The sequence below is a fragment of the Castor canadensis genome, chromosome 17, assembly GCF_047511655.1.
Source record: "Castor canadensis chromosome 17, mCasCan1.hap1v2, whole genome shotgun sequence".
Classification (NCBI taxonomy): domain Eukaryota; kingdom Metazoa; phylum Chordata; class Mammalia; order Rodentia; family Castoridae; genus Castor; species Castor canadensis.
Genome location: NC_133402.1, coordinates 53613705 through 53641027, shown reverse-complemented (window position 1 = coordinate 53641027; position 27323 = coordinate 53613705). Strand labels below are relative to the sequence as shown.

The 27323-nt window shown below is 40.4% G+C and overlaps 1 protein-coding gene across 5 annotated transcripts in view; it reads left to right on the top strand.

The window, feature by feature from the left end:
• The window catches only part of Cpne4 (copine 4), a 661593-nt gene that overhangs the window by 169144 nt on the left and 465126 nt on the right, over positions 1 to 27323 (top strand). The window contains exon 1 of one of the 5 annotated variants that reach the window (XM_074059817.1): positions 7270 to 7399. The exons of 2 other annotated variants lie outside the window; for them this stretch is intronic. In XM_074059817.1, the coding sequence (XP_073915918.1) occupies positions 7347 to 7399 (53 nt within the window). In that variant the 5' untranslated portion in view covers positions 7270 to 7346. Of the gene's footprint in view, positions 1 to 7269; positions 7400 to 9841; positions 10307 to 24564; positions 25048 to 27323 lie in introns of those variants that run through there. 2 more of the 5 variants (XM_074059818.1, XM_074059819.1) reach the window with 2 other exon arrangements.

The following is a 27323-nucleotide window of genomic DNA, read 5'->3' as shown; positions in this document are numbered from 1 at the left end:
GTTTTCTCCCCTTGATTTTATGCTTATTTTGGTCACCAGGTTAAACAATATTGGTTAAATAATAACTTACGTTTTATGCAATGTATTGATAAAAGACATTCTTGCTTTCTTAATAAATGATTAAAAATGCTCAGACCTTCTCTGTTACAATCCAGGTAATCATAAACATCACCTACTTTGTCACTGATCTGTGTTCTTCACCCTGTCAATTCTGCTTTTTGCAGAATGTGAATTTAAGTTCTGCAATGGCATTGTTTTCCTCTAATTTTCTCCTTTAAATTCTATATTTTTCCTTTACATGACTTTCTTTTTTATTATTATTATTCATATGTGCATACAAGGCTTGGGTCATTTCTCCCCCCTGCCCCCACCCCCTCCCTTACCACCCACTCCACCCCCTCCCTCTCCCCCCCACCCCCTCAATACCCAGCAGAAACTATTTTGCCCTTATTTCTAATTTTGTTGTGGAGAGAGTATAAGCAATAATAGGAAGGAACAAGGGTTTTTGCTGGTTGAGATAAGGATATCTATACAGGGCATTGACTCACATTAATTTCCTGTGCATGTGTGTTACCTTCTAGGTTAATTCTTTTTGATCTAACCTTTTCTCTAGTTCCTGGTCCCCTTTTCCTATTGGCCTCAGTTGCTTTTAAGGTATCTGCTTTAGTTTCTCTGCATTAAGGGCAACAAATGCTAACTAATTTTTTAGGTGTCTTACCTATCCTCACCCCTCCCTTGTGTGCTAAAGCTTTTATCATGTGCTCAAAGTCCAATCCCCTTGTTGTGTTTGCCCTTGATCTAATGTCCACATATGAGGGAGAATGATTTTTGGTCTTTTGGGCCAGGCTAACCTCACTCAGAATGATGTTCTCCAATTCCATCCATTTACCAGCGAATGATAACATTTCGTTCTTCTTCATGGCTGCACAAAATTCCATTGTGTATAGATACCACATTTTCTTAATCCATTCATCGATAGTGGGGTATCTTCACTGTTTCCATAACTTGGCTATTGTGAATAGTGCCACAATAAACATGGGTGTGCAGGTGCCTCTGGAGTAACCTGTGTCACAGTCTTTTGGGTTTATCCCCAAGAGTGGTATTGCTGGATCAAATGGTAGATTGATGTCTAGCTTTTTAAGTAGCCTCCAAATTTTTTTCCAGAGTGGTTGTACTAGTTTACATTCCCACCAACAGTGTAAGAGGGTTCCTATTTCCCCGCATCCTCGCCAACACCTGTTGTTGGTGGTGTTGCTGATGCTGGCTGTTCTAACAGGGGTGAGGTGGAATCTTAGTGTGGTTTTAATTTGCATTTCCTTTATTGCTAGAGATGGTGAGCATTTTTTCATGTGTTTTTTGGCCATTTGAATTTCTTCTTTTGAGAAAGTTCTGTTTAGTTCACTTGCCCATTTCTTTATTGGTTCATTAGTTTTGGGAGAATTTAGTTTTTTAAGTTCCCTATATATTCTGGATATCAGTCCTTTGTCTGATGTATAGTTGGCAAATATTTTCTCCCACTCTGTGGGTGTTCTCTTCAGTTTAGAGACCATTTCTTTTGATGAACAGAAGCTTTTTAGTTTTATGAGGTCCCATTTATCTATGCTATCTCTTAGTTGCTGTGCTGCTGGGGTTTCGTTGAGAAAGTTCTTACTTATACCTACTAATTCCAGAGCATTTCCTACTCTTTCCTCTATCAACTTAGAGTTTGGGGTCTGATATTAAGATCCTTGATCCATTTTGAGTTAATCTTGGTATAGGGTGAAATACATGGATCTAGTTTCAGTTTTTTGCAGACTGCTAACCAGTTTTCCCAGCAGTTTTTGTTGAAGAGGCTGCTATTTCTCAATCATATATTTTTAGTTCCTTTGTCAAAGACAAGTTGGTTATAGTTGTGTGGCTTCATATCTGGGTCTTCTATTCTGTTCCACTGCTCTTCGTGTCTGTTTTTGTGCCAGTACCATGCTGTTTTTATTGTTATTGCTTTGTAATATAGTTTGAAGTCAGGTGTTGTGATACCTCCTGCATTGTTCTTTTGACCGAGTATTGCCTTGGCTATTCGTGGCTTCCTGTGTTTCCGTATAAATTTCACCGTAGACTTTTCGATGTCTTTAATGAATGTCATTGGAATTTTGATGGGAATTGCATTAAACATGTAGATTGCTTTTGGGAGTATCGACATTTTTACTATGTTGATTCTACCAATCCATGAGCATGGGAGATCTCTCCACTTTCTATAGTCTTCCTCAATCTCTTTCTTCAGAAGTGTATAGTTTTCCTTGTAGAGATCTTTCACATCTGTTGTTAGGTTTACACCTAGGTATTTGACTTTTTTTGAGGCTATTGTAAATGGAATTGTTTTCATACATTCTTTTTCAGTTTGCTCATTGTTAGTGTATAGAAATGCTAATGATTTTTCTATGTTGATTTTATATCCTGCTACCTTGCTATAGCTATTGATGATGTCTAGAAGCTTCTGAGTAGAGTTTTTTTTTGGGGGGGGTCTTACATGACTTTCTTATTATTTTAGAATTATCTCACAAATTGTAATAAAGTCCTAAACAACATAATTGACTTGCTTCCTTCTATGAATGGCAAAAGAAGAAACCATTTAAGTTCACTTGTAATTTAAAAATATCTCTCCAATTTTCATATTTTTCTGTCCTCCAAGTTGTTCTCTGCTCCTGTTCCAGACTGCAGTAGGAATGGCATCTAAGTTGTGTTAAAATAGAGGGTAATTTCCATCCAAGACCCCTGTTTCTGGAAGTAAGAAAAGCTTTAAGGGTCTCCAAAGTTGCCAGAGAAGACTGGATTTCATAGATATTGAGAGTATCCCCAAGTTCATGAAGATGAAGATAAATATATTGTTTCTGTGTTAGAAAAGAGTTAAGTCTCATAGGGTAACTGGACTCACAGCCTCAAAATAAGTTAAGTATGGACCAGAATCTGATAACACTTACCAGTGGAATTTCATTATGAAATCATGGCTAATTGTAATTTTCATCATGAAATCAAGTAGATCTGGATTTGAAACTCACTTCTATAGCTAACTAGCTTTGTTGATTTTGCTAAGATAATTTCTGTAAGTTTCAGTTTATCTGCAAAAAGAAGAAATCTGAATACTTACATTATTTGATTGTCCTGTGAGTTGAACATGACAATGTTGTCAAGTCATTCAGCCAAGTTTCTAGCACCTAGTAGAAACTTAAATAGTTTTACTTCTCTCTTCATGCACACCAACCTTCTCTCCAGGAAAATACATAGCTGATCTTCGGCCACAGTACAAAATATTAGAAAAATTGGATATCATTGGTGCCAACCTGCACTCCTTTTGACCCATTTGACACAATGAAATGAATGATTGAAAATTCATCTCTAGTGGCACATACATTAATTTCTTGTTGTTAGAGTCTTGTCCTCAACTCTGACCAAAGTAAAGGTAACTGGAAAGAAACATTTTTTTTTCAGCACTGGGGTTTGAACTCAGGGCCTCGTACTTTCTAGGTAGGCACTCTATCATTTCAGGGCCACCCCCTGTCCCCACCCAAGAAACCTGTTTATCCAAAGCTATTAATAGAAAATTGTCCAAGTAACTTTCTGAGGATGTAGCAATTAAAAGTCATATTTGGCTGTTTACTTGGCTAAAAATGGTGACTTGAATCAAGTGTGGATTTTCTCAGTTAATTTTTCTCATAAGACTGGTGATAATAAGGTTGCTTTCATAATATCAAAGACCCGGTCCTTTTTTATCTTCCTACTTAGTCTTCCTTGGTAAGTACTGTTTGTGGTCATGTGATGGATACCCTACCTTCACCTCCAGTGGAGAGATGGAAGGAGGTAAAGTTATAAAGGTGTGTAGCTGCATCGGTTGTCTCCCTCCTTTCTGAAATTCTCATCAAAACTACTCCAATGAGCACTATACAGTGGAACCTTCTGCAATGATGGAAATGTTCTATATCTGAACTCTCCAACATATTAGCTACTAGTCACATGCCTATTTAGCATTTAAAATGTGGATAGAAAACATATGATGGAGAAAAAACAGCCTCTTCAAAAACATTGCTGGGAAAACTGGATATCCACATGTAGAAGATCAAAACTAGATCCCTATCTGTCACCCTGTACAAGTATCAACTCAAAGTGGAATAAGAATGTTAGTATAAGATTTGAAACTTTGATGCTAGTACAGGAAAGAGCAAGGAATACACTGGAACTTATAGGCATAGGCAATTACCTCCTAAATAGAAATTCAGCAACTAAGAGAAAGGATTGGCAAATAGGACTACATGAAACTAAAAAGCTTCTGCACCACCAAAGAAATGGTCACCAGATTGAAGAGACAGCCCACAGAGTGGGAGAAAAATCTTTGCCAGCTATACATCTGACAAGGGATTAACAACCAGAATATACAGGAAGCTCAAAAAACTAAACTCCCCAAAAAAATGCATGACCCAAATGAAGAGATGGGCAAATTAACTGAACAGAGCTTTTTCAAAGGAAGAAATCCAAATGGCCAAAAACACATGAAGAAATGTTCAACATCCCTGGATATAAAGGAAATGCAAATACAAACCACATTAAGATTCCACCTCACTCCTGTTAGAATGGCTATCATCAAGAACACAAACAACAACAAATATTAGCAAGGATGTGGGGAAAAGGGAACCCTCATACTGTTGGTGGGAATGTAAATTAATACAACCACTATGGAAAACAATATGGAGGCTTCTTTAAAAACCAAACATAGATCTGCCATAACATCCAGCAATACCACTCCTCGGGATATACCTGAAGGAATGTGAGTCAGGTTACAATAAAGAAACCTGCACACCCATGTTTATTGCAGCATTATTCATAATAGCCAAGCTATGGAAACAGCCAAGATGCCCCACTACCAACAAATGGGTTAAGAAAATGTGGTATTTATACACAATGGAATTTTATTCAGCCACAAAGAAGAATGAAATTTTGTCATTCACAGATAAATGGATGGAACTGGAGAACATCATCTTAATTGAAGTTATCCAGGTTCAGAAAGCCAAAGGCCACATGTTTTCTCTCATATGTGGACTATAGGCCCAATACAAATACAAGCAATATTATGAAAAACAGGTTACACTAAGGATAGATCACTAACAGGAGAAAGGGTAAAAGAAGGAAGTTAAGAAGGTGAATATGGCTGATGTATTTTCTATACAAGAATGAACATAGAATTTTTAAACCTGTTGAAATCACCATAAGAAGGGGACTAAGGTAGAAAGGAGAAAAATAGAGGGGATGAGCCAATGAACAAATTTGGGTTATAATACATATATAGATGGAAGTGTCACAATGAAATTCCTTGTATAGCTATCTTAAACAGAAAAGTCTTTTTTCAAAAACAGAGAACAGGAAGGTAAAACAGGTCCTATCTGGGGGGTTGGTACCAGTGGGAAGGAGGAGGATATAAAGAAAGGGTGTCAGAGGGTAATATGGTAGAAATATTATGTACTCATGTATGAAAATGGAAAAATAAGACCTGTCAAAACTATTCCAGGAATGGGGAAAGGGGAGATAAAGAAGAACAATGGAGGGGGTGAATTCAACTATGATATGTTGCAAGAACATTGGTAAATGTCACAAAACACCCTAGTAAATAAAAAAGTGATGAAATAATGTGACTAGGGCAACTGAAGAAATGAATTTCTAATTGTACTTAACTTTAATAAATTTAAATTGATACACATATCCAGTAGCTGCCATATTGAAAAGCAAAGGACTAGACCTTGGTCTCGTGACTATCCCATCTGCAATAAAGGCAGGGAAATGCAGGCTTGTGGTTTAGCACATTGCTAAAACTGGTAAGAAAACCAAACAGGAATGAATATAGACAGGGCAAATAATAGGTCTGCAACAGAAGGATAGTTACATGCTAGTATCTCTGAAGTCTAGCGGAGTGGAGTCCTATGGAATTCTCACAGGCATGAGAATTGGTGTGTCTGGGAAGATTTGATGTAGCTGAACAGCAGAGTTCAACCCAAGTACCTTACTTATACAATGTGGAAACTGAGGCTAGGAGGGGTGAATGAGAAGCTTCATTAATAGATAGGTGGGATTATCTGGAAAACCTCAGAAAGAATACGTCTTCTGCTTACAGTTTTTAAAATGAAAGAAAGAAAAACTAAAGAACCAGGCACCATGGCTCATGTCTATAATCCCAGCACTGAGGAGACTGACACAGGAGGATCTTGAGTTTGAGGCCAGCCTGGGCTACATAGCAAGGCCTCTGAGAGGGGGGAGGGAGAGAGAGGAGGAAGGGAATGGGGAAGGAGAAGCAGAGAGAGACAGAGACAAAGAGAGAGAGACAGAAGCCAAGAGAGAGAGAGAGAGAGAGAGAGAGAGAGAGAGAGAGAGAGAGAGAGAGAGAAAGGAGGAGGAGGAGAAGAGGAGAATAAGGAAGGAAGAGAAAGAAGAAGAAGAGGAAGAACAGGAGGAAGAGGAGGAAGAAGAGGAGGAAAAAGAAGAAGAAGAAGAAAAGGGAAAAGGAAAGGAAAAGAAAACAAAAAGCTGGAGAGATTTTGATGCCACCTATTGGCAGACAAAAGTATAAGGTTTACTGTTAGAGGTACCATGTGTCATAAAGGTTCCCATGTAAAGGAATGACAGAAAGTAGAATATGGGAGCCCTGCCTTTGCTTGGAACATGTGTGTTAGTTCTCCCTTGACCCTTAGTGTCTTACAAGGGTTTTCTTGCAGTGTTCCTTTCTGCTTTCCAGAAAAGCAACCCACCTCAGGAGTATCCAGAAATTTCAGAGAAAGATATATCAGTCATTTCTCAAGATCACATGGAATAGAAAAAAAGAACACATTTTTGAGCTATAAAATACACTGGGGTGAGATTCGGGGTTCTTATTTGATCCACAGTCTCAAAAATAAATCCTGTTATTTGCAGCAGTCCTCTTGACTAGCTGAGTATGTAACCATCCTACTGCTCAAAAGAAAGAGAGGAAAAAAGAAAACAAACTCAATTTCAAAACAAAATGCTCACCCTGACTCATTCAGAGAAAGATCCAAGGTTTTAGATGCAGGGCAATGACTCTTTGCCTGTTCTTCCCCTTCATCATCTGCTATCCTTAAAAAGAAATGGTATTGACTGCAATGGTAAGAATCCACATTTCTTCCCTTTTGTTCCCTGGCTCCATTCCAGTATTCTACTTGTCACCCTGATGGGTGAGATGCCTTTCATCTTGGCACAGGACACTGAGCGGATGCCTCCCCTTATGTTTTCAGACACCCAATCTACCCAGAGCTGGAGCTTGGGAACGCCAGTACCATGGTGGCTCTGTGACTTGGCTTTAGATAACTTTGGCCATGGCTGTAGAACCCAGCAGTTCAGAATCCACAAAAAGGAGAGTTGGGAGGAGGTGAGTGATACAAGGATATTTTTTATTTTTTATTTTACAATGATGAGGGGACTCTGGAAGGTGTGGGAAACTTACCATGGGAGCAGTAATTGAGAACAGAATTTTATTAGTTGGTTATAAATCTTCATTTGTACAGATGAGTTGTTGATTTTAGATGAGAGGTATGAGTAAATTCTCCTTATGTACCCTGCGAAGAACCTCTTTGAATTTACCTTCAGTGTCATGTCTTGAGAAAAAAATCTGGCATAAATATGCACGTGTGTTCTGCACACTTGCTTGCAGGCAACTGTTTGTTTCTAATTAGGGAGCTGAAGCCTGCTGGCAGCGGAAACCATTTTTGTCATAAGTTGTGGTGTTGTCTTTAGTTTGCATGTCTATGCTTTTCACATGGGGGGAAGGGCAAAAATAACTGTAGTGGATTTTTCTCTGTGGGCTTTGACTCTAATTCTACTCTATGGTCTATACGTTAGTCATTCTTAGTTACCCCTTCAGAGCCTGCTTGAGTTAACATGTGCTGTCCTTCCAAAACTAATTGTGTCCCAGTCTGGTCATTCCAGCCATTCAAATGCCAGAGGTTTTTTTTTCTTTTTGTTTTCTTGGATAGATATGATAAAACTTACTTGGGCAGGTTGTTGTAAAAGTTAAATGGGATGGTAAGTAGGCTGCCTAGCTGATTCCTGGAAACAGTGCATTCTCAACATATCTTCAATTTTTTAATCTCACCTATAAAATAAGACATTTATGGTAAATGATCTCTAAGATATTCAAAGCATTTCTAATTTGACAAATATTTATTGATGGCATGCTAAGTGGCAGATACTTTTCTTGGCAATGGAGTTGTAATCATGAACACGGCAACAAAGCAGACAAATCACCTACCTTCATGGAACTTAGATGTTAGAGTTCACAACCAACATGCAAGGAAATGTTCCCTTTTTAAATTTTTGCTAGTTCAGTCCAATACAAGCTTCAAGTTGATCCCCAAGGTTACCTCTTAATAAAACCTGGAAGACATTGGCAAACATACATTGATTTTTGCCTTCCCAGCACCTATCCTTTTCCTAGCAGGAAAACGAGTATTACTTGGAGAACAATCCTTATTCCTTTCTTGCAGTGCACATGGTTCAGGTGGGGCTCAACCCTAGCTCCGGAGTGTTGTAAGCACATTGCATATTACAGACCTTGTGGAAGGTCTTATCCATTATTGTAATCTCATATCCAAAAGCTTCAGTGGCTGGCTTGTGCATAGCCACACAACCCAAGTTTTTCCAATCAAAGCAAATTCACAGATTTATGTGGGAGCTTCAGTCCTAAAGATTCTTTCTGGTTCAAATTTAGTATTACACTATTTCAGAAGGGCTTTAGAGGTGAATGGAGGAAGAGAAATAGGATTTTTTCCTTTCTGAAGCTATTCCTCTGCTTCTCAAAGACTTCCCAATTGCTTTTACAGAACCACCAATGGGGCTCCTATTCCTTCTCTTATTATTTCTTTGAAATTGGGAACATGGTAGTTAGCAAAAAGTTCCTGGCTGATAACGACATCACTTGAGAAGAGGCCTTGGCAGTGCTTTAACGTGGTGGGGGAGAAAGACCCTCCCATCTCTCTGTATACTTGTCCATGTTAGATTGTAGCCCCCTTTATGCCATCTCAAAGTCAGAGAGAGTCTTTTAAGGATTTTACCTTATGGAGTCTGAAGTCCAGTTTGTGTATCTGACAATACCTATATGCTAGGGGAATTTGGTTGTGTAGCTTATCTATGGTTGCAGAAACAATCAGAAACAAGGCACAATAGGCCCCTTCACTGTTCATTTGCTTGTTCACTGTTCATAAGTTTAGAATAGGACAGCACCATTTCTTCCTAAAGTGCTTCATAATATGTGGCAGTGTTACCCTTTATACGTTTTTATCTATTTTTAAACATAGGTAATACCTAATCATTTCTTTATTTGCGAGGTTAATAATGCATTCAGGCAGACGTTATGGGATGCAGAAAGCACCAGTTGCCAGTTCGTTTTTTCACACATTTGTTCACTAAAAGCGACCAGGCTCCTGTCATATACCAGGCATTATTGCAGACACAAAGCGAACAATACCTCCATTCTGACAATGGAGCATCCATCCAGGAAGTTTCCTTGAATGGGTGAAAATTTAAAAAAAATTTAAAGTGTAACTCCCCTTCTCTTCTCCCTGCCCCTGAGGTTTTTTTTAACCCCTTCATGGTGGAATCTATGAAACCAAGCAGTGAGAGGACTTAAGTGTTTGTCCCTAGAGCCCCGGCATGCGCTACAAAGCTGAGCAGGAAGCGCGCACCGTGGGCGCGGCAGGACCTTGGAGAGCGCCAACGCCACGTGCAGGGTGGGGCCGCGGACTCCGGGTCCCCGGGCATTGCGCGCATCCGCCGCAACCTCCAGGGGGCGCTCGCGCGGAGGTTTCCAAACTAGTGTCTTGCGGGGTTGCTGGGCGCATGGGTTTCGTCAGAAGGTGGAAATCTCAGTGAGAAGCTGCCATCTCCCCGCCACCCGCTCTCATTCCCCCCTCTCTTCCTTCCCTTTTTCCCCTCCTCCTTCGCTCCTGCCTCTCCCTCCCTCTTTTCCCAGTTCCTTCCTCTCTTCTCTAGAGTTAGCAGAGCCGCGCTGCTAGTCCTCCACATTGCCGCCCCCCTTCCCCGCCCCCATCGCCGAGCATGGAGTCAGGGTTTCCAGAGAGATCAAACTCCGCTCTCAGCGTCCCTTCCATCCGCTCTTGCTGAACTGGCCTCAGAGGACAAGGGAGGCAGGGAAGTCAGACCCTTCTTATCCCACTTCACCACCACCTCCACCCCAAAGCCGGATTTTGCATCCTGGAGACGGGACGGACATTGTCCCGGGCTGAATTCTCTCTCTCCTATTCGAGATTGGCACACCCAGGTGAGTAAATGCCAACTCTTGATTCCTGCGTTCTTTGGGGCGCTGTGATTTACCAAGTCTGTTAGAGCTGCTGCGTAGCAAGACCAACTTTTAGGATGCGCTGGGTTTCGCTCAGATTTTCTTCTTTATCATTGCTGTTGTTTTAAGAAGCAGCTCTAAGCAATTGTTCATCCAGAGGAACTTTGATTCCGTTCGTCCTGCCTTCAGACCTTAACTCGTCCAGGTGGGGTGGAGCGGGTGGAGTGGAGAGGAAGACCGCCAAGAGGGACCATAGCGCACCAGGGTGAGGGCCAGGTCAGGGAAGCCCTGCGCGGGTGGGGGAGGGATTGCCTGTTTTAGAAAATGGGGAGGGGATTAGAGTTGGTTCAAGTTGCAGCTTCCCCTTCCGACAGCGAGAAAGGTGTTATGCTATTTAAATGTTTTAACCTATCTGCCGTTTGGATTCAGCTTCTCGAGCTTTCCCCAAACCTCTTACCATGAGATCCCAATAATGTTTAATTGCGTCCGTGGCTCTCAAGCTTAAAACTAATCAATAGGCTTGCAAGTGCCTTGATTCAGCTTAATCCCTTAGCACTTCTTCTGTTAGATAAGTAGCAAGAGGCAAATGGCGGTGGGGGCCGATATTAGAGAGACCACTGAAGCCAAGCCAGAGCTGACTAAATTGCTCGGGACTCTGCGTGGTATTATGCCCAAGAATTGTTAGGACTGAATGCAGTGCAGACAGGAGGTGGTCTACTCCAAATGAAGAGTGTGGATTGCCTTCAGGTCGGGAGGGTGCTGAATCCTGAGGAATACTCTTAGGGAAATGAGATCCTGTTTTTCTGTTACAGGACGTGGACTTTAAGGCCCTAGGTCCCATTATTCTGCCTTCTAGATCCCACTTGGGGGTGGGGGGAGTAATCCAGGACTGGCTTGTAGTTCCAGAACTTGCCAAATTCCAGAAGAAAAAAGCTCACAGATTACAGAGATGATCCGTGGGTAGGAAGTTAGGAAGGACTCCCTGTGGGGGGGTTGAGAGGTGGAGGCAGGAAGGGTGAGCAGAATTGCGTGTTGTGTGTGTGTGTGTGTGTAGGGAGGAGGGGCATACTGTGGGAAACTTTGCAAAGAAATATAAAAGCCGCCCCCACCATGCTTGCTGCTGATTCCATAGTTGCTCAGTGCCTCCTGGGAGGAGCTGCCTAAGCACCTTTACACTGGTGTTCAAAGCTATGCAAAAAAACTCTTCACCTTCTTGCTGCTTTGTAGGAATTTAAAAAGCACTATCCTGGTTTCTCTCGGCTTACTTGGTTTTCTGTTTCCTGAACAGCATTTTGAGCTGTTACAAGATACTTAAGTGTTCTTAAACTGAGACTACACCCTGCCTTTATTTTAAAAACCAAAATCTACCTTAGCTTCAGATATTTTTATCCTTACTCTTCATCTCTATTACCTTCTTAACAATTTCTATCTTCAAAGACTTTTGTTTTTTGCTTTTCTTAAAACAAACTAAAAAGCAACCCCTCGCCCCAACATTCCTAGAATATAAGTGTTGTGAGTTCACGGACAATGTTTTGTAGTTTGTATTCACTTGTTAAACTGCTTAGCACAGCCACTCAAAAGCCAAAGACAAGAGACAACTTTATTCCATGCCCTTCAAGTTTAGGAAGGTCCCATTTCTTTTTTATTAACCAGAAGATAAGACAGAGCTCAGGATGACTTTGGCTGTGATTAGATAACTTCTGATGTTTCCAATTCTCTTACTGAGCTGCTGCTCTGGGTTGAACTCATTTGATTTGCCAGCCCAATTTCAAAGAGGGGCTGCCAAAGTGAAGCTAGCAGATGAGGGTTCTGAGCTCAGAGTTGGTCAAAGGTTTTCACACACAGAGAAGCAGATAAAAATAGAGGGAGCACTGCGAAATACAGACAGGATGCCTGTGTTAGTAGTGCTTCCCAATAAAGTACCAGATTTCCTCATTTATCTCTGACAGGAAGACTCTGACAGTTTCACAGTTTCAAACTCAAGCCACATCAGAACAGGGGTGATTCCCCCAGAGCATTGCATAAAAGAATACATTGGTCCCTAACAGGAGTGGATGTTGAATCCAGTTTTCAGTGGTTGTGTGAAAAAGTTGCCTATGATGGAACCAAGGGTTCTCATGGGAGAACTCTAATGGCCATCAAACCTGGGCCTTTCCTGGGAGCTGTCGGCCTCCTTTTATTCTTCTTGACACAGGACTAGCATACATCACTGGGAACAGGCACAATGAGTTTCCCAACGTGAGACAACCACTTTAGTAGAATTTCTAAATATTTATTTAGAATACTTGCTCCAAGGTTTGTGAGTTGTTTCTTAATTGTAATTAGAGATGAAAGAGACTTTCTGTTTATCTCTGGTTGTTTAGTAGCAACATGGCATTTTGTTTGAATTATCGGGTTTGCCTTAAGGGGATCCTGCTTTTGGAGGTTTTAATTAAAAGGTGTCTTATTCTAAAGTATTTCTTGACTTGTGTGTGGATTGTCAGTTAAAAGTATCTCAGTTTAGTTACTAGGGAGCAGAGATGTTAAATGTTTCTGGAGGAGTTTTATATGGTATTTCAAGAAGCAGTAGAAGGCTTTGATTCTTCACATTCATCAGATTGAGTCCATCATCGTGACTGAACACCTTAACAGCTGACTATGAGGGATGGAAAATTGGGTCAGTGGTGGAATCTTTATTCACATCTGCATTAGAATCTCTTGGAACTCAAATGAATGTGTTTGTAATGTTTGCTCCTTGCTTTTTTCTGGCTTCACTTGGTAAATTTTCTTTAAATATAACACCATGAACCATTATGGCCACCCAAAGAAAGAGCTTGCCCATTTAAAGGTAAACATGTTGGAAGTGAGCAACCTGTATTGCACATAATCAGGGCCCCACACTTTCAGAGGGGTTTGAATTAGAACAAGGAATGAAAAGCACACTGTAAGGATACCCACATAATGACTGGGTACAGGACTCTCACATAGTTAGGAAAAATCATTTACTGAGTCTTTGTACTTTTTAATCAGACAGGTGACAAGAAGATCTGTATTTCATGCATTTTGAAGAGGAAAAGGATGGAGATTTGTTCCCTATATTTGATGTTTCCATTCTTGTTACTATTTTAAAACAAAACAACCCCCCCCCCAGTTTGGATCTGCACAGTAACCCAAAGTCGTATTTCCTTGGCAACTGTAGCCAGTACACTAGAGTTACAAAATATCAAGACAGAACATTGTAAATGCATTCCAAATAAAATGCCATATGATTCAAGACCATCCTTTGGTGTATTAACGCTGACTTTCCAACATATAATGACTGAGATTTTGCCTTTCTCCAGATTGAAAATAGATGGTAAAAACTGATAATAGATTTAAATTCTTCTCCAATGTCCTAAACATCCAAGAGTATTTCTTTCTTTTGATGAGAGCATGTTTTTAGGTTGGGATTATAAATTCATTCTTTGGATAATGTATTTATGTGGTGGTCGGTGCCGAGTTCAATATCAAGCTCAATAACTGGGTCAGGTGAGATGCACTGTCTTTTGTATGCTATTTGAAATATATAGTCTATAGTACCCAGTGAATATCTGCTAACACTTATGACTGCATAATTAAAACTTAATAGTACCTACATATGCTTTCATCCTTTCCTAAACTAGAAATTTCTTTTATGTGGGTGCTTTCTGTTTGTTCTATGAACTATTAAATCTATGATATATAGTACATATTTTCACAGAATTGGGAAATCCTTCATTTGTCTGCTGCTACATTGTTTGAAAGGCTCCTAAGGACCACTAGCTTTTAGCTCAGAAAATATTGAAGGCCTGGAGGCAGGTCTGGAAAAGAAGAGTGATAAGGATGTCTTCTTTAGGGAAGTTTATTCCAGCCCTGTGATTTTGGTATGCACCAAGGGATTGGGGGAGCCAATTTAAGCTGATCTGTGGTGGATTCATTTCTAAACTGTGAAGAGCAACTTTATCACTTTGAATCCATGACTCTCAGAACTGGATGAAAGCTTGAGGACAATCTGTTATCTGAATGTTTAATTTGACAGATGTGGAAACTGAAACTCAGAGAAGTGACTTGCTGAAGATCAGGAGACTTTCAACAACCCTCTTGATTATTCCTTTCATGAGAGACTGTTACTCTGGGATAATTACCGTGGTGGTGCCAATGTCTGGCGCCATGAGTACTGGTCGTCGTCATGGAGTTGGAGATGATGGTGGGGGGGGGCTCCCACCTCCATTGAAGTGTTTAGAGGAGCAGGCTTGGTACTTATTACATTCCACCTCTTGGAGCCAGTGCAATATTTACCCAATAGATGTGATTAAATTTGTACGAAGTTGTCTGCAGCCTTCTCTGTTAATGTGCATATTTTGTAAAGAATTACCCATGCACCATGTAGATTTGTTTTAAATGTCACAATTGGGTCAATAAAGTAAGCAAATAGATTTGATAAATGTTTATAGTTCTAGGAATCCACAGGGGATCTTTACTCTGTTTTAAATTAAAGATCTGGTTTTTTTTAAAAAAAAAAAAACCCAAAGTTTCTCCAATGTTGCTATTACATCTCTGACTCAGAACATAATATATCTAATTTCATTTTTCTTACTAGAAAACTATAGAAATTTCTCCTTGGAAACATCAGGGGAAATACAGTATTTCAGTTTAACTCTACAAACCTTTTCAGGTTTAAGATGCATCAATCAAAAGACCTTCCTTATCTGAAGATCCAAATCTCTACTGGGAATTCATTGCTTCTTGAAGGAGAGAGGGAGCAGAAAGAAGGAGGCTGACTGGGACACAAGGCAGGGCCAGGCCTAGGTACCAGTGAGTCTAGGACAGGCTGGAGACCTAGGTAGCATTTGAATATGCTGTCGCCAGAGGGCGCTGGAGCACTAGCACTGTCCACTTTGGTGGTGGTGTCGGGGGTGGGGACCATGAGCTGGGCTTCTAGGCTCAGGAAGGGGTTTGATGGAAGCACAGAATTGTGCCCAGGTATGAGATATTGGTTTTCCTGGCACCTCTGACACCAGCCTGGATTGCCCCACTGTTGAGAGGGAACCAAAGATTTTGCCTTCCACTCCTGGTGGGTCTCTTTTAGTGCCTGGTAGGTTTCTCGGTGTCAGGAGGGGCTGACTGCTCTCAGAACTGTCAAACCTATTTGTTAACTGACTGCCCTTTGTTTCCTTGTACCTAGACTGTTGTTATAAGGAGAACTGTGGATCCAGAAACTTCTGGTTTGATCAATAGCTTTTGAGCTATTGGTCTTTGCATGAATCACTTCCCCTGGATGGGTGTTAGCATCTGGAAAATGGGGCTAGTAATGGCTGCAACTGTGAAGTGTTTAAAGTTGCCTACCATGTTAGCAGCAGGGAAATGCTCTGCTCATTCTCTTGGGCATCCTCCCTGAAATTCCATCCCTTCCTTTTGCTCTGTGCCTCTTCCTCCAGGCTCCAGACTCCCTCTCCTTCAGCAGAAAGGTTTCATTCATTCATCTGTTGAATAATTGCATTTATGCCAAATGATGGCACTTCAGATAAATGTGACATTCTTTTCTTTCCTTCTTTCTTTTATTCATTCTCATTCTCTTTCTTTCAGCAGTACTGGGAGTTGAACTCAATACCTTGTGCTGGTAAGGCAGGCACTGTACTGATTGAGTCATGACTCTAGCCATTTGTGCTCTGCTTATTTTGGAGATAGGGTCTTGCTTTTTGCCCAGGCCAGCCTGACCACAGTCCTCCTATTTTATGCTTCTCTTTGGATGGCAGGCACATCCAACTTTTTTTCTGTTGAGATGGGGTCTCACAAACTTTTTTGCCCAGGCTGACCTTGAATTGAGATCTTTCCAATCTCAGCCTCCCAAGTAGCTAGGATTATAGACATGAACCCATGGTGCCCAGCTTAACATGGAGTTCTTAAGTTTCAAAGTCACAGGCTTGAGGAGCAGTCAGGCATTCGAGAAGAAGTGTTAAAACTTGTTGTTGTAAGTGTGAGGAGAGAGGTGAAAGAATGATTTGGGGTAAGACCAAAGATCGTATGTTCTCCCTCATATGTGGACATTAGATCAAGGGCAAACACAACAAGGGGATTGGACTATGAGCACATGATAAAAGCGAGAGCACACAAGGGAGGGGTGAGGATAGGTAAGACACCTAAAAAGTTAGCTAGCATTTGTTGCCCTTAACGCAGAGAAACTAAAGCAGATACCTTAAAAGCAACTGAGGCCAATAGGAAAAGGGGACCAGGAACTAGAGAAAAGGTTAGATCAAGAAGAATTAACATAGAAGGTAACACACACGCACAGGAAATCAATGTGAGTCAATGCCCTGTATAGCTATCCTTATCTCAACCAGCAAAAACCCTTGTTCCTTCCTATTATTGCTTATACTCTCTCTACAACAAAATTAGAAATAAGGGCAAAATAGTTTCTGCTGGGTATTGAGGGGGTGGGGGAGAAAGGGAGGGGGGTGGAGTGGGTGGTAAGGGAGGGGGTGGGGGCAGAGGGGAGAAATGACCCAAGCCTTGTATGCACATATGAATAATAAAAGAAAAAAAAAAGAATGATTTGGGGTAAGAGGTAAGAGAACCATTTGCTTTGTCTCAAAGAACCTGAAGAATGGTCCTTACAAGTCCTGTTACACTCAGGTGTTTCTTCACCAACCTGTAGCTCAAGGAACCAGGTCGATGGAGAGTAAATTCTGAGGGAGAGGAAAGAAGAGTGGTAGTCATTCATCAGGCATTTTAGTGTATTTGTGTGTGTGTGCATATACACATATATATTTAACACTGAAAATAGACCTTCATAAATCCAATCAATTTGTACCTCTGCCCTCTATGTATTAATTTCATCAGCATCATATGTCTAAAGTTAGTGCAAATTTATATGAGAAAATAATTTTGAATGAAATGCAACTGAAATGTAACCCCCCCCCCAAGACACCTTATCATTATATTGTGGATCTGAAACAATCTCAATAAAAATTCTATTTTTTAAATACTGAGAAGTATACTTAATACAAATGCCAATAAAAAGTAATAAGGGCAGTAGAATGCAAAAGAAATGTTTTATCATTATTAAAATGACTAAAAAGGTTTTTGTTAGCAGGCACTAGAGCTGCAAGATGCCTGCTTTGATGTCTTTGTTATCTCTTGTGATATTAATTCAACAGGTAACTTAAACACAAAAATTCCAGCTACAGAATGGAAAAAAATCAAAGAGGTTTGCATCTGATATTGTGCTGATGTAAAATCAGGGAGAGGCACTTTGGATTATCTGTGTTACTGTTATCTGTCCAGGAAGATTCAGAGGCCCAGAGAAGCTATGGTTAGACTTTTCCATGGTGCTCCTTAAATTCTGTGATTTTATTGATTGCCAATCAAGAAAATTGGAGAAAAGGGACACCAAAGGAAAAGGTGGAAACAGTTGATTCGAGGGGCTGCTAATACCACTCATCATAGCTACTGGCCTGATTTAATTTTAAAGAGACAGGAAAAAAATGAATACATAAGAATAGGGCCACACCTCCCTTTTTCCACATCAGGAAACAAAGACCCAGAAAGGTGAAGTAACAGCAGAGTCAATTTTGGTGGTCCTGGTTGGAGGTCCAGTAGAAGATTCTTACCGTGGCCTGTGGTTTTCTCCTGACCCGCACCTCACCCCATCCCACCCCTCTCATTGTACACATTGCATGGGGGCAGGACTCTCCCTGATTAATAACCAAATTCCACACAGTGCCAGGTGCTTAGTAATTCCTCAAAATATTTTGGCGAAATGAATGATCTCGGCTGTCTTTTCTACTCTTCTTCAGGAAATGTACCAAGCAATCACTGGATTGGCATGCAGTTTGATAAAGACAAGTAAATATTTGTGGAGTTTTTATTATGATAAAGGATTAGGCTTTCAAAGTAAACAGACTTGGCTTAAACCCTAGCCCTGCCATTTAATTTGCTTTGTGTAAATTACATAATTCTTTGTATCTTACTTCCTCATCTGTAAAAATGGGGAAGAAAGTATAAAAGGTAGAAGAGGACCTGGCCCATCATAAGTAGGAACTGTGTTGGCTTTTCCTACTTTCCCACTCCTGCTGTCTGCTCTTTCTGAGTTAAAAATTTAAGGAGAGGGGTGATAGTACTTTTTGAAAAGCAATTTCAAGGAGATGGCAGAGTGGCTCAAATGGTTAAGTGTCTGCCTAGCAAGTGTGCAGCCCTGAGTTTAAACCTCAGTACCACCAAAGAAAAAAAAAAAGGATAAAATTATTCAAATATTTAAACCTAAACACAAATATGGTCACTAAAAGTACATAGTGGGTTAGATATGAATAGTGTGGTTTTATAAATGATTCAATGTCAAAGCAGATCTAGGGCACTCCCAGTCCCAAGACTAGTGCTGTTACTTAGGCTCAGATCCTCTAAGTTGAACTTAATTCCTTTTTTCATAGCTTCCCATGACCTGGCTATGCTGAGCCAACCCTGCATCATTGCCTTATAACATGGACATGGGGGCATGTGCTCACTCCCTGTCATATTGCATGCTCTTCTGGGTAGCAGCTGTACATTTCATTTCTTGACATGACTCCATTTGGGGCATAGAGTGCAGTCATCCCTTGGTATCCATGGAGGATTGGTCCAGGACCCGCTGTGGATACTAATGTGCTCAGTCTCTTACATAAAATGGTGTAGTGTTTGTATCTATCTACACATAGCCTCCTGTATGCTTTAAATCATCACTAGGTTACTTATACTATCTAATACATGTAAAGGCTATATAAATAGTTCACGTATTGTATTGATTAAGGAATAATGGTGAAAAGGTCTGTATATGTTCAGTATAGACACATTTTTTTTAAACTTCTACCTGCAGTTGGTTTCATCTACAGATCAGAGGGCCAGCTGTATTCACTTGCTACCCTGTGTCCATGTGCATTTCCCAGCAAACACTGCGCTCTGGCCAAGTGTGGACTTACTCAAGATCTATTCTACCTCCCCTGTCATTTGCTAAAGATCCTTTTACATTTTGCTTGCTTGTCCTGAATGATATCTAAATGAGCGTATGAAGTTATACACATACATAATGCACACAGTTATATCTATAATACAATATATATTGAACTTAAGAATTTGTGGCATATTTTCAAGGACTATTGTAACTATATGCGTGTTTTCTTTTATGTGTTGACTTTGGATCATAGATGTTACCTCAACTGTGCTGCACTATATTTGCAAGACTGCACTCTGTTACATATTGGCAGATAGGATCTTTTTTTTTAAATTCATGAAGGGTATAAATTTTGAGTTAAACATTCCTGCATTTAAATCCCAGTTCTTACTCTTTGGAAACTTAGTTTCTAGAGAAGTTAAATCGAAATAATGATAGTACTTATGCCCTTGGTAACACATGGGTGTAGCTTTCTGACACCTGGGAATGACTCATATTGCAACTATTTTTGGCTTGTGGCATCTCTCAAAAGTTAGTTTTGAGTAATTAATTGCCCTAATGGTAGTGGTTTGCTGTGTTTCGGGGGTGTTGTAGAAGCTAGGAACGTGTTTGTGAAGCTATGTTAGGTAGGAATCTTTAGCATTTACAGTTTTGGACACAACCATTTTCCTTCCTTCTCTTCCCTCCTTACTCCTCTTTCTGTTCCCACACCTAGCCACAAACGATGACTCAAGGCTTATGCTGAGTTGTAAGATATAACTTCCTCTTTTCCTGCTGCTTTCAGTTTTATTTCAAATGTAAGGTATGTTTAGCACTGGCCCCAGGTTCACAGCCTGAATATAAAATCAATCGCTGCACTCTGCCAGTCCAGCAACAGCATTTATTGTATTTGACATTGAGTATCTCCGGAAAGGATCCTAGGCTGCCATCCTCTGACAACACATTGGGCATTTTCTTTTTCTGCTGTGAATATCTGAATTGTTACCAGAATAGTATACTCTCATTTCAGGGGGTTAGAAATGCCTTGCATGTCTTCAAGCCACAGATCTAACACTTGAGCAGGAATCAGAATCTTCTGGAGGGCTTGCTGAAGAAGAGCAATGCCCTCCCTTGAAATTCAGTGGGTCTAGGAGAGGAGTTCAATAGTGTGTATTTCTAATCACTTCCCAGGTGATGCCCATCCTGCTGGTTTGGCAACCACACTTTGAGAGCCAATGCCTTGTGTGTTTATGTTTGTAGATAAGCTGTGCATTTTTCTCCTGTGTGGTACATCTGAGAGTAGCCTTAGTGGTGAAGAAAGGAATCTGACATTTACTAAGCACCTATGACATTTGCTGTGTGCCAGGTGCCTCACTGGGTACTTTACACACATTGTCCTATTTAATCCTCAGTGCCACTCTGTCAATCAATTCACCATTATCTGTTAGGACCATATCATGTATCATGCAGTGTGCTGTAGTAGTCTCTTTGTATATGGAATGAACAAGATGGATGTAATTCTGACCTCTGGTTGCTATATTTCTTCAGGTAAGACATGAGTGAGCAAATAGTTATAAGGGTGATTAGTCTGATCTATAGAAAAAGAAAGATCAGAGAGGCTAAGTAGTTTGGCTGTGGTTACACAGCAAATGGAAGACAGAGGAGAAAAGACAAAACCCCCAAATTGCATGTTCTCCCTCATATGTGGATTATAGACCTAAAACAAATGCAGTAATCTTACTGGACATGGGTCACACACTAAGGGGAGAATGTGCACAGGAGGAATAGGGAAAGGGAAGGAAACCAAAAATTTGAATGTTGTTGATATGCTTACTGTATAGGAGCAAAAATAGTAACAAACTGGCAGAGGACACTATGGGAAGGGACTTGGACAGTGAAGAGGTCTGGTAGAGATGAACCAATTCAGGCTGTAATACACATGTGTGTGGAAACAACACAAGGAATCTCTCTGTATAGCTATCTTCATCTCAAACTGCAAAAACACTATGTTTTTCTTTTTATCTTATATGTTTTTTCTTCAAAATTGGAGAACAAGAAGGTGGAACAGGTTTTGCCCGGAGGCAGGAGAGGAGGGAGGTGGCCAAAATAATGTTTACACATGTAAATAAATGTAGAAACAATAAAATTTAAAAACAAAAAAAACCAATTTTTTCCACACTGTACAATCCTTCTACTAAAACAAAGGTACTCAAACATTTTGCTATCAGGGCTCCTTTCCATCTTAAAAATCATTAAAGATCCCAAAGAACTTTTTGCGTGTGTATTAAGATATCAGTATTTACTGTATGACAAATTAAAGCCATTTTGTTCTTTAAGAACTCGTAGTAAGCATTGTTCCAATGAGAACGTCATGTGTTAATGCTGAGCCCTAACTGTTTTGATGACTTTTGTAGCCATCAAAGGTGATAAACTTCTTATCCCCTAAATATTACATCTTTCAAACACAGGGGTCTCTCTTAAACCTTATCCTGCATTTGCTAGTGATGGTAACTTTCTAAGGAAAAGGCTGCCCTGCTTTGGATTGGCCTTTTAAATATTTAAATATAATTTATTTATTTGCTTAAAGGAAAAGCAGCAACTAAAGGACCAGTCTTGGAACAAACTAAGATGTGGCTTTATTGCCCATTTCAGTATTTCTATCCTGGGTGAGGGCATTTTGAAAGATAACAGCTTATAGAAGTTTGTGCTGAGCAATACATCCTGGCTCCTTGGGGTAGATTTCACTGCCAGGAAGCCTAGGTAGCAGGTGCCACTTCTGTTGCTTTATTTCAGTAAGAGAGACAGATGAATGATAGAACTCAAACCACTACCAGAGGCTCTTCTGTAATGCTGACAGCTGAATTGTGTTTAATAGTGGGTTAATGATTGAAATACTTCCTTTTCTCATCATTTTTATTCGTTATCTAGTGGGAATGGATGAGGAGTTCTAGTAGATATTTTCCTTCGGTGTGTAATGGTCTGTGGTTGTTCAGACACGTTGATGCTCCGGCTGGCTCTGAATGCTTTATGGTGTCATTAAGTTTTACTGAGTAAAATCAACCAAATCGGAGTTGACATAATTCAATATGGTTCTCAATTGATGATCAATGAATTCAAATGTCCTTTTAATTTTATAGAAACAAATGAAGGAAGGGGGATACTGCAGCAAGATTACTGTGTTTACTTAGATGAAAAAGCTCTTTGGATGAGGCAGTTAGAAAAGAGGGAATAAGATAGTTATCTGACTGTGATCTTTTTGACGGCAAACATCTGGCTCACTGGACAACTTTAAAATGTTTGTCTAGATGTTTTATGTCACAGTCACAACCCATCATCAAAACAACCCCCCCCCCAAAGTCTAAAGCTAGATGACCATTTGTCACTTTCTGCAGAAGCTGGAATTCACCATGAAGTTGACCTCAGGTATCATGGATCCCTTGGCAATGACACCTGTGTGTTTCTAAAATACAGTTTGGAGAGGAACACTTGTAGGGATATCCAAACACAAGTGATCATACTGGCAAGTCACATATCCTTTTCATGTCACATCAAGTAGGAGTCTGGGATGTATCCCATAAGGAGTCACCTCCTGAGAAATCTTTTAGCTGAGTTTCTTGTGTTGTTTTTAAGTTGGGTACTTGCTGAGAATTCTATAAATTCTGACTCAGTGGGCTCAGGCAAGGGATACATGTTCTCACTTTAAATGATGAACACTGTTGGCTTTTCAGATTGCTAGAGCTGCTTTTGAGAAGCCCTTTTCTCTAAAGCAGGCACAAAAAAGGAAGGTAGCCTGGTCCCCCTGCTCCTTATCCATTCACTCCTACCCAGGACAGGGCTCAGGGAAACTCAGACCTGCTTCTTGACTCTATGTATTGCTCTGTATTTGACTTGCTGACCACACCGAGCAGCCCAGAAGTGGACTTGGTGCCTGTGGCAGGAATGGACAAGAGTTTTTTTTCTGTAGGAATGAGATGATGAGAACTTGCATTCTTTTGTATAATATCATGGGAACTTCATCTTCCCTAAACTGGGATGAAGAGATGCTCAATTAGGGAGGCTCAGAGCTTCATTACTTAGGTGGAAACCTCTGTCTCCTTTGCTTGAATGGTCCAGGACAGTTCTTTTTATGATTCTCAGTCCCTTCCTGTGTTTTATGAACAATTCCAATAACTACTAACAATGTAACTCTTTAGGCACTTTTTTCTGTGATTTTTTTCCTCTATACATATACATCAACTTTTATGAATCTAAGGAAGGTTTGAGGTGAAATAATATTGATTAAGGTAAATTTGAGATCTGCAGCCCTAAAAGGTCATTGTCAAATGCAATCCATAAGAGTCACAATCCACAAATTACAGTCAATTTAGTGTACATAATTTTTTAGTTTGTGTTTTGCTTTTGGCCTTTTGTTTTTTGTTAATAAAATTATGTAGGAATATAGTCATACCTGGTGTTGATATAGTTTCTTTCACACTGTAGTTGCAGAACCAAATAATTGCAATAAGAACAAATTGCCTGCAAAGCCTACTATCTAGTTTTTTAAAAATTTTTTTTATTAAGTCCTGCATTTGGAGTATATTTCTATTTGGCCATCTCCAGATAGGAAATATACATAGGCTTCAAAATATCCAAGGGGATATTATTTTAAAATATAGACAATGGGCCAAATAGCTAAGTGATAGAGCTTTGTTGTGCATTGTGAGGATGGTACACACAGTAGGGGTTTATGACCTGAATGATTGTGTAGTTCTCGATGAATGATGTATGGCCTAGGTTCTCTGTCCCCACTTATAAAATCAAGGTATCTTATTTACTCGCTAAAAATCCTTCTTGCATGACCATTCTACATAATGTTAATAAGAGGGAAGGGGAGGGAAACAGAAGACACCCTTGGTATCTCTGAGCCCTAGTGTGCCAAAGTGACAGCCATGGTCTCCTGAGTTGCCATCAGTCAAATTCAGTTAGCATCAGCTGGAATTGTTACGCAGATACAAAGAGCATGACCATCTGCTGCTACTGTGTTAACAATTGTTTTACCTGGAGAGAAACAACGGGATTTAGGAATTAAGAGCATCAAAATTATATTTGATGGTTGTTCTGAGTTGGTTTATGGAGCTGGGGTCAAAGAATATATTTATTGTTTATGTTCAGCAGCTCTTGAGATTGCTTTCAATGTGTGTGGGCACAATCCAGATGGTCAAGGCTTGGGTTACAGCACCCTGTAATCACCTACTGCTGGTGCCTAAGGTGCCTTCTTTCATGTACCAAAATCACAGGTGGAAATCACACTTCTACTAGTTTCCAAAATTGCAGGTGGAGGAGAGCTATAAATTGATTACTTGTTGGTGGATGAAGGGGACAGAAGTGATGGCAATCACCTGGCTCTTATTGCCCTCTACCCTCAGAGGAAAATGAAACTTGTCATCTTGGGAGTGAGGCTTGTGCTCTGTAGTGTGATTTGGACAACCACCTCCCAACTCAAAGCATACGCTATGCCCCTTAGGAACTGGAGTTCCCACCGCCCCATTTTCTGAGGAGATAGCAAGGGTGTCCATCTGCTTAGCTTCATAGATTTGACCATGGGATTATCATTTATTAATTCAGACATTTGGGAGGGAAACATGCAGTCTCTGCTGAGAGGCAGAGTAGAATCCCAGCCTCTGTATCAGAATCGCAGGCTGCAGGGTTTTCCTGTCAAACATCCCAGCCTCCAGAGCACTGGAGTTCAGACAGCAGCCTTGCCTTCCATCCTTGGTAAGTGACTCACTTGCTGTGGCAGGATGGATGACTGAGAGCAGACAGGCTAGGAAGAGCCTGGGGTGAGGTAGGAAACCCTTCTCCTAAGCTCTTGGATTCACATGCAGGACCCATGTCACATTTTCCCATTTGGGAAGGGAGGAGTAGGAGGGATAGGGTGGGGCTCACACTGGAGTGTTGCAGTTTGTGCTGCCTTCTGGCTCTTGTACTTTAAGTTTTACTTTAGAAAGCCATGATAGTGATGCAGATGGGTTTAATGAAGTATCACAAATCTGAATGGCTTTCCCCAGCAGATATAAGCTATAGGACTGATCGACCGACAGACAGACACCAAGGCATGTTCCATAAATAGACCTTGCTTGGTCCTCCTGGCTGAGGAATAGCATTTGTTTGTTTCTGTGTTTTTTGTTTCTGAGAACTACTAATCCTTCTTAGAACTTTTGAAAACCATTAGCCATGGAACTAGAGGCAGAGGGGTGTTGCTTTTTTTGTTCAGTTCATCAATGATAAGTAAGGGGAATGTTATAGTACAGTAAGGGGGAATCATTGTGACAAATTTTTCTGAAACCTGAGTTTCCTATTGGTTGCTTTTATCATTCTGTTTTAAAAAGTAAATGGAAATATCTTAAGTATATGATTATTAATCTTTTCTGAGTTACATAGATGTCCTAGAATGTATATCTACATCCATCAAATTTATTTTTCAAAGGTATGCGGTATCAAACCTCATACCTTTGAATCAAATTTAAGTTTTTGACCCAAAACAACATCTATATGAGTATTTATGTTACTTTCTATGAAGGGCTTAGACAATGTCATGTGTATTCAAGGTAAAGTTAAGAATAGAAGCTCCTCTTTTTTTTTTTTGTGAGAGAGAAGACCGTTTCTGCAGCTTGGAAATGAAGATGCTAGAATTGTTCTCTCAAAACTGGACATAATTTAAAATGTTCACACACTCTCTTGCTTGCCTTATTTGTAAATGTTGATCCTGGCATTGTGAACCTCAGAGTCTTTCTTATTTTCTTGTTTCACAACTCCTCAGGAATGTGCAAAAGGAAGGGTAATAAAGGAAAATCTTTTCAAGATAAAACACGATTCAAAAAGGTGACAGCCATGCCATATGCGAACAGTGATTAACAGCTGCGGAGCCTGCAAACTGCTTTTTCAAAATAAAGTGGTAAAGCAGATTTTCCCATTATTTCATGTTTTTGTGCTTGCTCAAGTGCATCGCCCTGATTCTTGCGGGCTTCGTTTTCCTCTGTAGGAATTGAATCACTCTTCATGTCCCCACAGTGCTGTAGTAGGGCTTACTTAAATACTAGGCAGATATTCCTGGTTATTTTTCCAGTGATACTTTAAGTTCATGACAATGACGTGGTAGATTAAAACCACAATTTCTTCTGCAACTGCTTATCTTGTTTCTGCAGCATGAATCTGGTTTAGCAGTGATCCTGTTTCCTAGGCTTTTCCTTTCAGAATTGGTTACTTTAATTTAGGGATCTGGGATGTGCTTAATGAAGTGTCACAAGTTGAAATGGCCTTCCCTAGCAGATGCTGGGCACAGATACATGGAAAGATGGGTTCATCTCTGAGATGAGGGGTGCTAGGGAAGAAAGTTCCTACTTTAAAATTTTACTTGTCCTTTTAGCAAAATAGGTTAATTCTAGAAAATACATTTTTATGAAATGCATTTTTGTTGGCAAACTAACCAAGCACTCTTTTCCTGGTTAAGAAGCCCCCGACAACTTGCTTTGCTCCCCCTCAGAGCATAGAGCGGAAGTTTTTAAATCTTGTTTGGGTCACAATTCCTGAGGAGAATCTGCTCAAAACTATCAACTCTCTCATCTAAAAATCAAACATACTTGTACACACAAGTGTGCATCCAATTTCCTCCCTGAAGTGGACACCTTCTCCTTCTCCCATCAGGAGCCCCTTCCTTGTCTTGGCAGTGGATGTACTCTCTATAACAAACTTCCTTTTTACAATCACCATGTCATTGCACTTCTGATAGAGGGAAAAAGGAAGAGTAGGGATGGGGACATTTTGGGAAGCCAAAGCTTTTTTTTTTTTTTAAGTTAATGAAAGAGCTGTATATTTGAAAGAGATGGGTGACCCATCTTCCTGTGTTGTCTGGGGCACACCCTGTGTTGGGTATTTGGGTTATCAGGGGTGGGTAAAGGAGTGATGGCAGGGCCTCTAGAATTGGCAGTGAGGGGGCCATGGCTCCATGCCAGTGAAAATCCTCAAAGGCACTTCTCTACCCCCATGGAGTCTCTGAGCCCAGATTCCCTGATGGGCTGCCTGGGAAGCTACTGGACTGAGCATGTCATGTGATGCCTTGGG